The 18,172-nt window shown below is 35.5% G+C and overlaps 3 protein-coding genes across 13 annotated transcripts in view; 1 reads left to right on the top strand and 2 right to left on the bottom strand.

Annotated features, from left to right (window-relative positions):
* The window catches only part of LOC131437501 (neurogenic protein mastermind), a 256,373-nt gene that overhangs the window by 176,438 nt on the left and 61,763 nt on the right, over nucleotides 1-18,172 (top strand). The gene's annotated exons all lie outside the window — the stretch shown is intronic.
* Nucleotides 5,422-7,641, bottom strand: LOC131437505 (general odorant-binding protein 99b-like). Its single transcript, XM_058606902.1, has 2 exons — nucleotides 7,530-7,641; nucleotides 5,422-7,471 (listed from the first exon to the last, which is right to left on the bottom strand). Exons 1-2 carry the CDS (start codon nucleotides 7,569-7,571, stop codon nucleotides 7,085-7,087), a joined length of 429 nt encoding a protein of 142 aa, XP_058462885.1. The 5' UTR covers nucleotides 7,572-7,641; the 3' UTR covers nucleotides 5,422-7,084.
* LOC131437504 (uncharacterized) lies at nucleotides 11,677-13,195 on the bottom strand. 2 transcript variants are annotated; one of them, XM_058606899.1, is made up of 3 exons: nucleotides 13,056-13,193; nucleotides 12,230-12,998; nucleotides 11,677-12,160 (listed from the first exon to the last, which is right to left on the bottom strand). In XM_058606899.1, exons 2-3 carry the CDS (start codon nucleotides 12,269-12,271, stop codon nucleotides 11,759-11,761), a joined length of 444 nt encoding a protein of 147 aa, XP_058462882.1. In that variant the 5' UTR covers nucleotides 12,272-12,998; nucleotides 13,056-13,193; the 3' UTR covers nucleotides 11,677-11,758. The 2 variants fall into 2 exon arrangements, with proteins under 2 accessions (XP_058462882.1, XP_058462883.1); XM_058606900.1 differs by lacking the exon at nucleotides 11,677-12,160 and having other exon boundaries at nucleotides 12,491-12,998; nucleotides 13,056-13,195.

The following is an 18,172-nucleotide window of genomic DNA, read 5'->3' as shown; positions in this document are numbered from 1 at the left end:
CGAATCCTCCAACAACATCATTAGCTTTATGTTTCGTCTAAGACTCGTTAGTGCATAACAGTTTATGTTGAACTCAAGGATGGCTTTTTTGTATCAAAGCACGCTCTTTAGCAACTCTTCACACGATTCAATCAGTGCCATCAAAGAGAGGCGGATATCTTCTCACCAACAAAAACAGGCATGGTTCATTTAACATAGAATGAACACCAGTGCGAGAACGAATATCTCTCGATGACCCGTCTGAGCATCATGGGTTAGAACGCTGCTGTGGTGATTCGCTCTGAAGCAACAAACGGTCGCTCATTCTTGTTTTGCGATCCGATTCAATAATTTTGATTGATGTTGATAATTGCCAAAAATATTCGTTTTACTATTGTATGGCATTACAATCGCTACATGAATAATAGTGGTGCATGTTTATGTATGTTGCATTAACACATGGATCAATAAGTCCCGAGACTAACAATAGAAACAACATTTTTTTTGCAATTTTTTTTTTATTCATCAGCATAATCACCTTTTAGGGTGATACAATGGTTCCAACTTTTTTCCAATTTTTCAATACCATGTTTATAATAAAATTTATCTTTCGCTTCAAAATAAGCTTCAGTTTCAGCGATGACCTCCTCATTTGAACAAAATCTTTTTCCTTGGAGCATTTTTTTAAGATCAGCAAAGAGCCAGTAATCACTGAGGGCTAAATCTGGCGAGTATGGGGACTGGGGAAGCAGATCAAAGCCCAATTCGTTCAATTTCGCCATTGTTTACATCGACTTGTGGCAGGCTGTTTTTGTTCCATCGAAATCAATCGCGGCACCCACTTGGAAAAAAAACTTTTTCATGCTTAAATTTTTCATGAAGGATAGTAAATACACTTCCATATGATATCTGTGTCATCTTAGCAATCTCACGGAGCTTCACTTTACGATCTTTCATTATAATTTTTGTCACTTCACTCACATTTTCCGGTGTAACGGCTTCCACAGGTCTACCCGAGCGTTCCGCGTCATTTGTGTCGGTACGACTACGTTTAAACTCGGCGAACCACCGACAAATCGTTGCGTTTGATGGACAAGAGTCCGAATAACATTTTTCAATCCATTGTTACGCTTGCATGGTATTTTTACCCATTAAAAAACAATGTTTTATCAAAACACGAAACTCGGTTTTTTCCATTTTTTAAACAAACTACAAAACGACTTTACTCCAACCTCGATAACTCAGCTGTTTCTGGTCGGATCGACTTAAAATTTTGACCCGTTTCAAGCAAAGGTTAGTACTCTAGAAAGACGTGGTTACTGGTTTACTACGAGCGCCATCTCTGCTTTAGTCTCGGGACTTATTGATCCATGTGTTATAACTCCAGTATAATTTAACGGGCTCTTATCAAACATAACACAGGTACTTCTTGCTTTTCAGAGGTTGTCCCCCTAGAATGGGGATAAAAGATAAAACTAAGAAAATTTGGCAGTATCCGTTCTGTCATAATCATTGCAATGTGCGTAGGGATATAAGTTTTTTGTACTTTGAGAAATATATCGAGTGCTTTATTAATCATAGTTCCGTGCGGAGAGTGATGAAGTTAGTGTAAGAATAAAACAAGGTATTGTGGAAAGAGAAACTACAAAGTATGTTACAATAGACATTTCTGTCTGTAACAAGAATTACATGTATTTCGCATAGAAATACTAGGTGTTATCGGATGAAATGATCCACGTGAAACAGAAACACACATCTCACACTTACAGTTAGAAGGTGACATCTGTGTCAAAGTTGAAGAAATTAAGGTACATTCGAGCCTTCACCGATCTGAGAGTGTATTTACACCTGACCGAATCAGTTTCGTCGTCATTGCAATGTACATAACATCATCGCCGTTACCGAACCGAATCGGAAAGGTTGGAAAGTTCCTCAACGGTTCAAAAGATGTCAATTTACTCTTATTCAGGATAGTAATAGGCCTGCTTTTCGAGTTAAATTCACTAGCTCAGGACGATGCATCAAGTTATTCCAAATTGGTGACCAATTCCAGGCATAATATTGCTTGAAACCACCTAATTATTTTTACATTTATAAACGAATGATCGATCTCGGTATTGTCCAACTGTGTCCAACTGTGTCCAACTGCTTTACATTTACCGCACCCTTTAGCTCATCATCCAAAGCCTAGAGAATTCGGTCCTTTTCGATCATTGAAATTATTTCTAAAAAAAACATTAAAAAAAGACGTTACTTTCGAGCAGAAATGCAATATTCTGACGGTGTGTCATTGCCATTTCTGCTCGAAAGTGCAAAACCAGAGCAATCCACGCCACCAGTGTTTTTCAATGAAAAACGCCATATGTTTGTTTTAAACTAGAATATGGCTGCTCGAAACAAATGTTTAAAACATATTGGTTGAATCAAACCAGAAGTGTTATAGTCACTCTATCAACAAAATAATTCGTTAGAATTACTTTATTTTTACAATATTCTTTCCTGCATGTAGATCAATCGAACGCTTTAAAAAGCATGCACTTTAGAAGTAAAAGATGATTTTTTGTAATTCTAGTTCTAATCGTAAAAATCGTAATAACGATTTGTGTTTTTTTTTGTTAAGGCATAGAGCCGTCTTGAGCTAGTTCTAAATATGATCAGTATCAAACGAGGAAAACAGATTGTGGAATTGAAATATATAATATTACATAATACATCAATATACGAAGCATAACAGACGTAATAATACAGATACGTATTTCGGATGTTAATTACATCCTTCTTCTGTTTAAACAATTCAGAAGTCTGTTGGAAGAAAACTGTAATGTTATCCTTTTAATATGAAACGTAATCGGTAGGTTCACAGGTAAGAATTAGAAGGAACAGATAACTGGGACTGGAAGAGTGACTGAAAGAAACAGGTAACTAGGACTTGAAGAGTTAAGTATTTTCAATGTTTGTATGACATGAAGGTATTAACTGGAAAAGTCAGGAAGATTTAATCCCTTGGTCTCGGTTTAATAAATAAGTGGAGTTATTTTTGAAAATTTAAACTTTTGGCGGGGTCTAATTTTGAGGGAATGACATGTTGTCTTACGATTTTTATATCATTGGTAGTGAGTTCTTGATCTTCGATGTTCTGCTACTTTTGACTTGAAATGATGAGGCAATACATTTTCTGATTTCCTAGAATCTCTGCGATGTGCTTGTTGAAACAAATGTCTAATGTTTTTTGTTTGTCCAATGTATAATTTATCGCAATGATAACATGAGATTTTTTACACTCCAATTTTTTTCAAATTAACTGTAGGATCTTTTGTGGATTCCAGTAAAGTTTTCAATTGATAGTTCATACTGCTGAATACTAGATCTAAACCAAATTATATTAATATTGATTTTAATGGATGTGCAATGTTAGGATTGAAGTCTACCGATATTCTTTTCAAATTTTCCGAAGAAGGTATCAAAGTTGTGATTGTTTTTTTTCAGCATCTTAATTTTTTATCGAGGATTGAGCGCTCCAGATATCCATTGAGCTTTCCAATTTCGACGATAAAGTTTTTCACTTTTTTGCTGCATCTCTTGTGAGAGGTTAGGTCAGCATTCTATGAATCATATGGTGAATATTCATATGAATGATTTGTGTTTACACCTGTCTATAATATCTTGTTCGAGATTTAGTTTAGTATAATTGATATAATTCAGCCCAAGCATGAGAAAATTTGTTTGTTCGTTGATAAAATTCTGAGATGACTAGAAAGTCCTTTGAAAACTGTACCGGAAGGGTTTGAGCGTCGAAGTGTATTGCAAATAGCAATAACTTAGCGGTTTATGTTGAACTGCGGGTGGCATAAAAGTTCAACATTATCTGTTGTGCACTAACGAGTCTTAGACGAAACGCAAAGCTAAATAAAATGGTTATGTGCTCCAACACAAAAATAGGTTAATCCCTGAGTAAAAAAGCTTCAAAAACTTGTGATTTTTTTTCGGAATAAAATATTCTAATAAAAATACTGAAATCATTCATAATCGTGTTCTGTTGATTTTAAAAATTTTAAATCACTATTTTTATTTAATTGAAATTTTGTCCCAAGATAGGTGTTTATGTTCCCAACAAACATTGCACGATGGGCACTCTTAAGAGAAAAAACCTGTTTTTTCCAAACTATTTTTTTCCATCGTTTTTTTACATCAAAAACTAAACAAAACTGAAAAACATATTCAATCATCCAAGAATCCAAGAAAAAACTCAATGTGTAAGAAGACTTCACAAAAAATCTATCGCTAGTTTACAGATATTCGCAAAAAGTATTAGTACTTTTGAACGATTTGCAATATATAGGTGGCAAGGGAGCATAATATATAGGTGGGAAGGGAGCATAATCATCCAAATCAATGGTTTTGTTTTTTTTCCGTAAACCCACTTTGAATTACTTCGATTCGATTACTTCGATTCGGTGTGGGATTCGATTACTTGTTTTTTCAGTGTGGGATTTGATTTGTATCTTTTTCAATATATTTTACGAAAATTTTAATAATTTTGTGAACAGCAGAAGTATAATTTTTTTTGTAGGATTGGTCCGCCGAAAGGTGGTCTTTGTGGCTTTTTGTGACAAGTACACATTTCATTAAAATCTGATAGGCTGCTGCCAACTCCGAATACGATTTGGCATGAAATTCGCCTATATTACATATTTCGCTTATTCATAACACGTGAGATCGAAAGTGAACACAAGCGATAAATACATTAAAAGAGATTTTAGATATAGCCGAGTTGTTTGAAAGCATTGTTGTTAGATTTACGAATTTGAGAAGTGATTTCGATTTTGTGAAAATATTTTACATTATTGAAAACATCACAAAGTTTGAATAGAGCAAAGAGAAACAGTTGCATAATAGTCGTATAAATCAACGATTCCCTACAGAAGGGATAAAAGATGATATAACGCTTAATAAATAAAACCATAATCGTTTTACCATTTAATCTAAAAAGAAAATTTCATATTTATGCATACAAACTACAGGATTTCGGTTTGGAAGAAATAATCCACAGGATTTTTTTTATTTCTCCAAAGACTCACATTTCAATTTGCAGCTCATACTCGATCACCGAACGAATCGCCACCAAGTTTAGGACATGTACCAAAAATGGGAATCGATATTTTTGAAAAGCACAAATACTTACTACACTACTCAGGGTAATTATGGAGGAAACCTGTAGTAATTTCACTGACAAAAAGGAAATTAAATCAAAAGAAATTATAAGGTTATTTTGAGGATAAGGGAATGTAGCGAATGCCCCGAACATGGAAAGTGGAATTGAAAATTGATCGGGTTTTACGAAAAATTTGTACTTCTTTACGAGTACAGCATATTTCTAGCAACTAAGTGATACTAATACCCAATTTTTCGAGAATATCATGAAAATTATTAACATGAACGGAGTATTGTTATTATTCTTTTTATTTTGGACATATTCACCCTTATTGCTAATAGTAATGAAAATCCTTTTTGAAAAGAATGTTGTGTTAGTTTCAGATAAATTCCAACCCCATTCTGTCAATTTGAATTGGAAACCAATACTTTGGCTTTGGCTAGCTTTAAACCAACCTAACGAGTAAGTGTCCATTCCATCTGTTCGGTTCGTAATGCATCACGATCTCTAACTACACACCAAGTCAAACGAAGTCGATTTTTAATTGATTACTGCAGCCTAGACGGAATTCAATTACAAAGATACAAAGGTCAACCCCAAAAATATAAAGTTGTCTAATTGAAAGAATTGTTGAACGAAGACAACACTCAAACTTCAAAACAAATGGCAATAAGGTTGGCGCCACTGAGCCATTTTGGATCGTCTACATTACGTGGAAAAGATTCAGAAAATGGGAACATGAGATGAATGATAGACAGTAGGAAAAGCGAAAAACGTTGAGCGAAATTTTGTTCGCTCAGCAAAAAATTCTGCACCGCATCGTTACGGAAAATGAAAAATGGATTTATTTCGTTAAAATCCCACACTCAAAAAATTATGGGTCAATCTTGGCCAACCATCGAAATCAACTGCAAACCCTAATCGATTCGGAAAGGAAACTATACAGTGCATTTGGTGCAATCAAAAAGGTGTCTTGTACTAAAAAATTCTCATATCTGATGAAATTGTGAATACTAATATCTACCTACAGCGAATGATGAAACTGAATCAAGCATTGCTGGAAATACGACCAGAATGCTCTTCAAGACCTGAGAAAATTAAACGGCTACCATTTGTTTTCATCGATGTCTCAAGAACTACCTGTGCAACATCTCACTTGTTATGATGATATAGAAAAAGGCTTACAAACTGGATCGATTCAAAAATCACTACCGTGAAACAGTTCACTTGAATTGACAGCATGCAGTTGGACAGTCGTTGTAATTTATATTCTTATTATCATGACCTCGGGTTGGCAGTTCAATGCATGAAGCGCTGGCCTTACAAGCCATTTGCCATATGTTCAAGCCCTGACCTGGAAGGATTCTTGGCGTCAGTAGGATCGTAGTACTAGTCATGCAATGATTCTGTACGGTATGAATCGGCTGCGACACGTCTGTTGAAACAGAAAGACCAAGTATTACTTGTCCATTTTCTATGTCATTGAAGATAACTAAAAAAATGGCGAATAAAAAGGACATCAATTTTCGCGTAGCCTATCGGCGTTCAATTCCTGACCCCGTAAATAAAATCAGAAAGTGTTTCTGGCCCAACAGATAAGCCTAAATGAACAAATATCAACATTTGAAACATAACGAAAGTTTTGGAAAAATAGAATAACAATGTTTTTCCCAAGTTAGGCTTCATGTCGCATACGCATACATTTCCTTCTATAATTGCAATAAAATGTGTAATACGCAGAATAGGATGTAAGTTCGAATCAAGTTTTGCGAAGCTAAATTTCTGTGTCTTCAAATTCACTAATTTACTAATTTATCAATGGTAAACTATTCGGAGTATTCACAATGTACGATTTCAGAAATCGTTCAAATCAACGGTAGTTTCACGATCACCCTTAAAAACAATTGTTTCCATGAATATAAACTTCATTTTAAGTGTTCTTCTCACACGCCCCTAGGACTTGAGGTACAAGTCGTGAGCTTTCATGGCGCAATCGAAGTACAGGAACGACTTTTTACAGTAATCGTCTGTGTAATCCACCGGATTTAGTGCTGCGTTGCATTCTTGGGCGGCTTTCAAGTATTCGCTTAAGCCCGGTCTTTCGGCATAATGCTCCTTAACGCGTTCCCAGTCAGTTCCGCTCTCGTCATCGTAAAATCCGGTCCTAATACCGACACATCGAATCAAGCAGTACAACTCCGAGTTTTCACTGAAATCCTTGTCCTTCAATTTCTGATACGTCTCCGATGAGGTCCGCAAAATTTTGCCACAAGTCTTAATAAAGCTCCTGTAGTCATCTTGGGTGTAAGTGGCTCCGTGGGAGCAGTCCCCCAGGATGGCCTTAAAGAAAATTTAATTAATTTGAACTCTCAGTTTACACACATTCCATAGGACATACCACACCGACTAGCAACAGCAGCGCTACTGAAAACTTCATCATAATAGGGCTTGCGATAGGAACAGAAATTAAACTGAAACAGTTAGCTGGCCCGCTCGCCAATATATAGTAAACCCGGAATCATATACAGTAATAAAATCGTAGCTCAATCGCCAGGTCACCGAGGGTCATTTACTGATAATTCATATTACGATCAAATGTCAAACCAAACTCAAACAACTTCGATGATGGTTGGATGCGTTAGGCTCGTGATTTAAATAGAAGTGCTGAATAAATATTTCATTTTCCGTCAAATGATTCAGATTTTAGTTTCTTTAAGCTGTGTTGAATTTTGCATAAGTTGTCTAATAAATACTTAGAAGATCCTCTCAGACGACTACTGATTTGACTACCAAGGTGACTGTTTCCAGCCAAATTTTGAACGATTTTGCGATACTTTCAGCACACTTCGCCCTGTAATTCCAGAACCGTAAGTTTGATTCTAATAAAATACAATAGCAGCTTATGGTACCATAAGATAATGTCTTAATGTTCTTGACCACTATTTTCGGTCTATCCGAAACCGGGAGCTGGGAATCGGTATAATCGAAGTTGATTTGTTTGACCGGCAACTAACAATATACGTTACGTACGAAATATGTTTTTTCTGTCGTCACTCTAAGTGACAGGTTGAAATTTAAAACACGCTTCACCCTGTGATTCCGACACCGGAAGTCAAATCCAGATAAAAGGCAATTGAAACCTATAAAACCAATTGAGCCTAAGTTAGTAAAAATCGGTCTTACCATCTATGAGAAATCGCAATAAGTTCCTTTTTGAGAGCTCTTGACTACTGTTTCCGTTACTTACGAAACCGGGAACAGAGATCCGGTATACCCGAAGTCAATTTTTTTACCATCAGATGACCAGACTTGCACAATTAATTACTCGTTTTTTTTTGTCATGTACAGATACGGGCTCTTCAAATTGAATTTTTATACTTATCAACTTGTGTTTCCGGAACCGGAAGTAGTTTTGGATAAAAATGTATTATCTTTTTTTCCATTCGAATCTAAGATTCTGAAAATCGGTGCAGCGGTTTCTGAGGAAACGATATTTTACCCCGTTATTCCGGAACCGAAAGTAGAATAAAAATATAATACAATAGCAAATTTTTAAACATAAAAGATTCGGTTGGGCAACTTATCACTGATAAATTTCAAAATACTACCGAAAACATCATTGTAGAATAACTTTGAGTACATCTAAAACAATTGTGTAGCAAATAACCAACTCGCTCATGTTGCACTAGCAGTTATAGCAGTTCTGCAAAGATTTTCACATGGCTATGTGAAAAAGAAGTAAATATAACAATTGTTCAAATCATCAAAGCTCAAAACTTACAGGCATAAGAACAGTATGATAAAGATATCAGAAATACAACATTACATATGTAATGAAAAGTAACTCGATCAGAAAACTTGTCTATGGTTTGCTCTTTGCTAAATTAATGAGCAGACCTGACATCACTTTTGAAAGAAAGTGAACAAAAAGTTAAGTTCATGAAAACTATTTTCGAAGGTATATATTACCGCTTAAACAACTTGTTTGTGCAACTCCAGCACACGGGATTACCAAAATTTTACAGTACGTATCACAAACATAGGTTGGGAAAGATGATTGAATAAACTGCAGTGTAGTTTAATCAAACTAGTTCGATAAATTATAAAACGTAAAGCATTTCTTATCGCGAACGTGTTTTTCCTGAAATATTCACATATTCATATTTTCTGTTATTTAGATAGTATAAAATATTGCGTTGTGTGAACCCATTTTTATGCAACACACTGTTGCGATCAATGCTATATTGGATAATATAAAAAAACTCTTTTCTGAATTTATCAGGTTAATTAAAATAAATTTGATCAAAATGATCTGAAAATTTGTAAAAATGTGTGGAAATTATTATATGCACATTTTAAGCAACATTCCGATGATTCTCATTGAAGAAGTCAGCTTTTTATTTTTACAAAAATCGGTGCACAACCATCAAAAATTTATTTGAAGGTGATTGAAAATTTTACACCATTAAAATGGTGTTGTAGATTTTTTCTTCACAAATAAACGAACGATCAATACAATATTTAGAATTATCATTTATTCATATATACAAAGTTTTTCATATTTATGTTCGAGAAATTTAAATAAAATTCATTAGAAATTATGTTTGTTATGATTTTGTAAACAATACTTGTTTACATGACATAGTAATTTCCTTGAGTACGACAGTTGTTTTTTCGTCGTTTTTATTGCTGCATTTGTAATGTGACGGAAGTATGAGTTTCACAATTGAGTTCATAAACGGAACTCATATAGTTGCATTTTCAATTTCTCTCTAGCTTATATCACTGATTGTCGAACATACGAGATTTGTTATAATATAATACGTGTTACGAAGTTGATTTTTTTCCTGAAAGTTATTGTAAATTGAAATCTTTCGTCACATTTTCAACAAAACCATTTTACAAATAACAAATTAACAAAATCATTTTTACTAATAAACACATGAAATGAAACTTTTACAGATCGTTAATATTACAATAAACTTATACTTATTGTATGAAAATAACGAAAAAAAATTTTTTTTCTCGTTTTGTACATTTTTTGAAAGTAATTGATTTTGTTCAATGTTTCGGAAATTTTTTTCGTGATTTTTATACAATAAGTATAAGTTCATTGTATTATCTGTGACCTGTAAAAGTTTTATTTGATGTGTTTGTTTTCAGTGAAAATTGTATAAGGTGCAGCATCTTTATTCAGCCGAAGCTTCGAGAATCGATAATTTCAGTAGCAATACACAAGAATTTTCCTGTTGACACTCGTATCTATAGTAGTTTTGGTTTTCAAAGAGTTTCTAGTATGTAATAACTGTAAGTAATTTTTCTATGTATCATATTTTAGACTCGCTTTATCGTCAAATTTCACAGATCTTCAATATATTGAAGATATAACGACAATTTAAAATAAGACAATAACCTTATGATACAAATAACCTTATGATCAAAATCAAATCAAAGAACCGGAATTTTCATTTTAAAATTCCCGCGCTTGTCCAATCGGTAAACTTTTATTCTCTCAACGTTGGCAACACTTTTATATACATTCTGTCAAATTTTGACGCATATCGTACGATTAGTTTTTGTTTGGCGTCTATACAAAGAAGTTGAAAAATTTTCGTGTGGCGATTTTTATAATGGATGAAAATTTAGAACAACGTGCGTGCATCAAATTTTGTGTTGCAAATGGATTCCAGTGTTCCAAAACGTTGAAAATGTTAGAAAAGGCCTTTGGTGAATCGTGTCTAGGAAAAACACAGGCATACGAGGTGGTCGTACAAGCTTGGATCATGATGAGATCCCTGGCCGCCCAACAACATCTTTTACTGAAGAAAACATTGAATCGGCGAAGCAAATCGTGTTGCAAAATCGTTCTGTACCGATTAGAGAGATTGCTGTGTTGTTGGGCATGTCTTATGGATCAGCCGAACACATTTTAACTGATGTTTTGGGTTTGAAACGCGTCGCTTCTCGGCTGGTGCCAAAAAAGCTGAATTTCATTCAAAAACAGCGTTGGTTGTGTCGCAGTTTTTGGCCAAAAACTCAACCAATATCATCAACCAAGCACCGTACCGGCCCCAAGCACCGTATATTATTGGCCCGTGTGACTTTCTCCTCTTCCCCAAATTCAAATTGCCATTGCGGTACTTTGAAGACGATAATAAAGAAATTTATTAAAAATTGAAATTTTGCGTTTTTTAATAAAATTCCGGTTCTTTTTTGATCATAAGGTATATTTTGGTTTCGTCTTGTCGTATCGAAACGTTGGCATTGATGCTCTCTTTTGTTTAAGTGAATAACGAAAATTCTTCCTCTCTTTTCGTTTGTTTTGAATGCGATCATTTACGAATGAGACAGTGAAAAACGGAGATGAGGCTGTTGGATTGTATTCTTTTAGTGGAAATAAGTGACATTTTAAAGCTCTGATCTACATTTCACCCTTTCTGCACCGGGATCGACGATATCTCGAATACTAATTCAATAATCAATCTGACGTTCTGGGTGTTCTTTTTAAAGGATTTTCGATTTTTTGAAATGCCGAATACATCTGCTCAATAATGAATATAATTTTATTTGTCTCTCATAATCTTGATCCGCTTTAACTTTTCTACTGATCCTATCAAAAATCGCCATCTAGGCAGTGGCAGAATTCTTCCGATCATGATACTGCTTGTGGATGCAGCTGATTGGTTTCCAAGCCTTCCGGCAATAGCACGTTTCCTCGGGTTCTCCCTCTTTCTCCGCCAAACAGGTGCTGGCCTGCTCGGTGAATTCCTGTTCAGTCATTCCTTTTCCCAGGGATTCATATAACTTTGCCAAATTGACACCAGTTTCATCATCATACGTTGCACTCAAAATTGCCAAACACCGAACGAAACAGAAAGTATCATGTTTTTCGGGATACTCCGATTGAAGGTACAGCTCCAAGTCGTTCGCCGGTGTGCGTAGTAGTTTACCGCAAATGTTCTTATTTTCCATGTTTTTGGTTTTCTCTGGAGTTGGTGTTGATTCGACCACCATCACGACAATAGCGAACTGAACCGAAAAATTAATTGATTTCGACAGACATTTGAATCCTTACAGCCTTAAAGATAAATTACTTACAAGTACAACAGCGGCGAAAACCGACCGAATGAAAAACAACATTTTGAACAGTTGTAGTTGTCCTCCTCTTCAACGAAAATTTGATGACTCTATGTGTTCAATCTTCGATCGGAAAGTTGCATTTATAGCGCGGTTCGAATACATCAACCTAGGTCTCAATGATTACAGAACGATCAGTTACATTATTCTTATCGCTAGCTTGATATGGGTAAAAATAACATAGGGTTGGAATGTAATGTTAGCAAAAAATCAGCTTACAACTTGAATATAAAGGAAGCATGTATTCTATTTAGATGCGAATCGTTCGTAGTTTACATTACCAGCTGGGATTGCGTTCAAACATATATTGACATATACATGTATTTCTGATTAAAATTATCACTGGAAAGTACGCTGCTCACTCTTGCTCTTTTAGATCGATCTTTACAAGCTCTATGAACTCCTGCTCAAAGCACTTGTAGGTATTGTACGCCATTCCACACGAATCCTTGCTATCATCGCTAATCTTCTCGAGGCACTTTTGTTGCTTCTCACTGAGTTCTTTCTTGGAGCCGTCCATTCCAGCTAGTGCCGCCTCCAGACTGGTTAAATTCATTCCCCCCTCGGGCTCGAATATATGCAACTTTATCCCGAAACAATGCATTAGACAACCCATGGTTTGTTCGTCTTGTGGAAACGTGAGCTCCAAAATAGATTTTTCCAGTTCATCACTGATCTCCATCGTTTTCTTGCATTCGCTCAACAGTGATTTTATCGAGTGTGGTGAAACCTGTATCCCGTCAGTTAGTTAGTTCTAGTATGGTTTTAGATGCGATCGAAAACTTACCAAAGCCACAGCGACCAGCAGCACTAAACATCTTAACACAAATGCCATACTGAATTAGAACACTCGAACAACAAATGAAACTACTTCGATACGAACCCGTCAGTTTTATAAGATTCCTAGCGCCCCGGGCATTCGTTAGACTAATGACACCGGTGATTTATATCGCGTGGCGTACTTAAATTCAATGGTTACAAGCTACCTGTCTATTAGGTATGTTCGTCGTACAATGTGTTGTAAACACTGAATTCGGAACGTTGGAGGGTTTAATTCAATTTAATTTGATTTTATGTTTTGGTCTAGCATTTCCTACTGCATTAGCCTTCAATTTAAAAAAAAAACGTATATAGTAAATATGAACTTTATCAACGTTGCGGTAAATGCCAAGTTCTAGTAGACTCAGAATGAACAAATTGAAAAGGATTAGTTATTTTTTTTTTCTTTCTGATGATGAGCAAATAAAGATAATCGTTAAAATTTTCCATCACTTTTTCTACGAAATGCGTAACAAACAAAATAAAAACCCCACATCCGTCTCTGTTCACAGAAGTTAATTTGTTGTTAATGCTCTCTAGCGTATTGAGGTATGTGCACAGCAAAATCTAGCTATGGTTTTCTCAGCCACATTTTTTAATTTTTTAATTTAGAAATGTTATAAACACCGATAGCGCACCAGTATTGATTTGACAATCAATGCATGTGCAGCATGCGACATATCAAAATCTTTTGGAATTCCTCGTTTGTCTATAAGTAGCGTTTTGGAACACGTCTGGGATCGGTTGACTCTCGATCGGAAATCAGGGGTCGCATTAAAAAAATCGAAAAGGTCCATTAGAAATTGTTGCATGTGTTGCAATGTTACCCCAGGATCTAGTGGCAAGCGGAACAACATCAAATCCCAGTTGAATGCAGCGATTAAGGACTTAAGAAGTATGGACGCAATACAAAACCGCGGCCATTTCACAATAATTGAGAATCTATTGTAGACAAACGGTTCACATAACCCGGGCTGTCATTGAGAAATAGAGCGAAAATGGAAGAAATAAGTGAGAAAGCCGTGCGAAGAGCGATCAGGAAGTTCGGTGGAGTTAACACCTTTTATTATAAACCGAAAACAGATTGAGAAAAAGGTTCTGATAACCCTCATTGGGATAAGCGTAAACCAAATGTTGTTCGAGCAAAAAAAGGAGATTTTAATGCAAGATGAGGCCAAATAAGTTGGTGCACAATATTATACAGTGCGAGAAGAACAAATATTGAACTAGTCCGAGTCATCGATTCAACTCGAAAAATTTAGTATGAAAGGCAAACTATTTGTGTCAGCGGTAAAATTTTAGTAACTCTTCATGATCACTGTTTCAATGAACTGCAAAATATACATCAAGGAAAGTTCCGCCCAAGATACGAAGCCACAAGAATCCTATTGTCTTTTGGTAAGATCTTTCGTCTGAAATCATCACCAAGTGATGATGATTAAAATTCGTTAAAATATCACCAAAAACATTACTATCGTTTAAAAAGAGGGGTACCTACATATCCCTAGGTAGGTAAAAAAAACTTTAATGAGTAACGAGAAGCATGAAAACAGCTCAAAAACAAACCATCCGTACATCATATAGCTTTGTCAAATGAAAAAAAATGAGACATTGTTCAACGAATCGAAAGGAAAGGTAAATAATGAAGAAGATTAGAGTATATGCATATTGTTCCACGGTATCCGGAATGGCGTGCGAGTAGTACGTACGCAACTACGTAAGGCAATTCCATCTTACATCATTTGTGGTTAGGTGGGATACATCCATGTAAAACGCTGATTTCCTATGAAAATTTGCTGCTTACATGTCAACTTTGTGAACAACCTGCACACTACGGCAAACCTTGCACTGAAACTGCGAAAAGGACATCTTCAATCAAAGGCAAGGTCAACCGTTCAACAACGGAAACTACTGAGCGCAGTACTCCTGTTTCACCATCAAACCAACCATCAACTGCAATCAATCAAATTTATTTGAGCCTGTTTGTGAAAATCGGTTCAACTTCTCCATTTAAAAATTGAATTGAGTTTCCATATTTCCGAAACCGGAATGCGGAGACCGGTTTAGCTTAAACCGTTTCGCTTAGTCATTAACTAACAAAACCTAAATATTGAAACAGTTTCTAGTTTTTTCACGTTCTTTGCATCGTTACTTAAGGGGCGGGTAGAGTCTAACACATTTGAAAAATTATTTACTTTTTTCTTTGTATTTTCTAATAGTAAAAAATTTCAAGAATATTCTGTGAAATTTTCAACTATATCGAAACAAAACTTAGGCCAGTTATAAGCCTTTATCTTTGCTTATCTCATACTGCGAAGAAGTAAGAGCTCGGTACACAGTGCCAAGATTTCTGCTTCGATTGACTTAAAAACTTGACAAAACATTCTTGAAATGCTTCAATATAACAAATTATAAAAGAAAAACCTGTTTTAATCCACCTAGTGGTGTAATGATGCATTTATCATGTATAATATTGTGGTATTCTATTCAAAAATTTTCTCTTCGATTTTTGAAAGAAACCAAGGGATTGCGTGTGCATGAACTAGTATAACATACAGAATGAAACAATACTTTGCTCGCGTAGGTTATTCTTAAGAGATCTAAATGGGTGCACTATTATATGCACTTCCGGTACCGGAACCCGAGAACCGGTATAATCGAAGTCGGCTCGTACGGCCACTAACTAACATGACGTACAAACTCTACTAGTTTTTATTCAAATTTTGGAGATTTTATACAATTTTACCATCGCACTCTAAATGACGATTTAAATGTTTGTTGTATCCAAAAAAATGCAGTAATTTTTGGTTGGACCATCATTTCAGCCTAAGATTGGGAATAAAAGTTTTGAGCCCAGTTTACAACATTTTTTACGGTCTTGTTCCGCCAGTTTAAGTGACGGTGTACAATATTGAACACACTTTACCCTTTAACTCCGGAACCGGAAGACAAATCCGGATGAAATTTATGAATTCCGTATGGAACCGTGAGACCTTTCAATTGAATCTAAGTTTGTGGGAAACGGCCAAACCATCCCTGAGAAAAGTGAGTGAGATCCATTTTGGTATATATGACCACTATTTCCGGTGCTTCCGGAACCGGAGAACCGGAATCGGGAACCAGGATAACCGGAATCGGTTTGTTTAGTTGCCTACTGATAATGACTATCAATTTGTGTAGTTTTGAGAAGAGTTTAGAAAATTTTTTACGTTTTTTGTTTCGCCGGTTCAAGTGTGTACAATATTGAACACACTTTACCCTAAAACTCCGGAACCGGAAGTCGGATCCGGATGAAATTCAGGAATTCCGTATGATGGGACCATGGAACCTTTCATTTGAATCTAAGTTTGTCAAACTCGGTTCAGCCATCTCCGAGAAAACCTAGTGAGATTATTTGACACATACACACACATACATACATACATACACACACAGACATTGCTCAGCTCGATGAACTGAGTCGAATGGCATATGACACTTGGCCCTACGGGCTAATTTTTACTAGTCGGTTTTTCAATTGATTGCATAACCCCTCTATATGAGAAAGGAAAAATATGATTTTTTGAAAATGTTTGATTCTACGCCCTTGAGTAATTTCCATTGATTTTATAGACAAAAACAGCATCAGCATCAAACAGCAACGTTGGGGTCTAGAAATACTTCTACTCTAACTATATCTTCGCTCAGATACAGTGGATACCGCAAATCATGAAAAAAATCCTCAAAAATACATCTCCACCGACTTATTTTTCAATATTTTTCCACGAAAAAATTACAATATGTGGTTCAAATGATGCTTTTTATCATGCAAAACATTTGTATTTATTTTGTTGAACGATATTTCTGAAAGAAAAAAAATCGCAAAAATTTGGTTGGTTTTTTCATCATTTAGTAGAAAAACCTAAGCTGTCTGGCTATCCTGGTTCCCGCTTTCCGCTTCCAGAAGAACCGGAACTAAATTAGTGGACATTACTCACTCCAAATTCTAGCTCAGTAACTTTGCACGAAAATGGCTTGACGATTTTCACAAACGTAGGTTCAAATAAACGATCTTATGATCTCATAAATAACTCATGATAATCCGGATGCTCCTCCGGTCTCGGAATAACAAAGCGAAGAGTATTAAAAATTGAATACCATTGCTCAAAGCGGCAAAGCATAGTAAAATGTAACAAAAATTCTAAACAAGTCTCAATTTTTTTTATATCGTTTCGGTCTCAAAATTATTTCTATCGATAGTCAATTTCTGTAGGAAGCCAAACCATGCGAGTCCGACTATCCTGGCTTCCAATTCGAGAATCACCGGAAATAGTGAAACTGTTTCATTTTGTAGGTTGTGCTAATTATACCTAGATTTTTATTCCATTCGTTTTAAAGCCATGTAATTTTCAAATCACACAATTTTTCATCTTCTTGAATATAAATTTGTGTAAAATATGACGCTCCATTTATGTGCATCTGATAAGATATAAAATCACAAGAATTTTTCGAACTGTGTATATTTCACTATGGATCAAACAAGGATTTATACATACGACCAGTGAATATTGTCTAACGTTTATTTGAGTATTTTTCAGCAAACAGTTTTCTTTCTCGAAACTGTGACCGATGAAGTAAAAAACAAAACAACTGTTCGAACTTCAAAGCATCACTTACTCCCATCTCTCATTTCTTCGAGTAACTACTTCTACCTACATGCAGTTAGTGCCCATAAATAACTGAAACAACTTTACCCCAACCAGTTCATGTCGGGTGGTGGTCTGGTATAGTCTCAACCGTTTGCGCATCGCTAGCGATATTTGTGTGGCGCTTTGGCGATACGATTCGTGCGATAAGAGCATATGCATAGATTCCATATTCATAAGCTGTATAATAGGGTAAAGTGTTAAATTATGCCATCCTTAAGAAAACATTGAGATATTTCTAAATGTTTGAATATATTTTATTCTAGAATTTGGGTATTTTACTGCAATACGGCTGAGAAACATAATTTTCAAGGAGCCTGACAGAAATGATGAACATTCTCTAATGCCGTTTTAGTTTTTAGCACTGCACCGGTGTAGTGTAGCAGTGACTTTATTCGCT

Source organism: Malaya genurostris, chromosome 3, assembly GCF_030247185.1.
Source record: "Malaya genurostris strain Urasoe2022 chromosome 3, Malgen_1.1, whole genome shotgun sequence".
NCBI lineage: Eukaryota > Metazoa > Arthropoda > Insecta > Diptera > Culicidae > Malaya > Malaya genurostris.
Note: the sequence above shows the minus strand (reverse complement) of the source record. Positions and strands in the feature narration are given on the sequence as shown.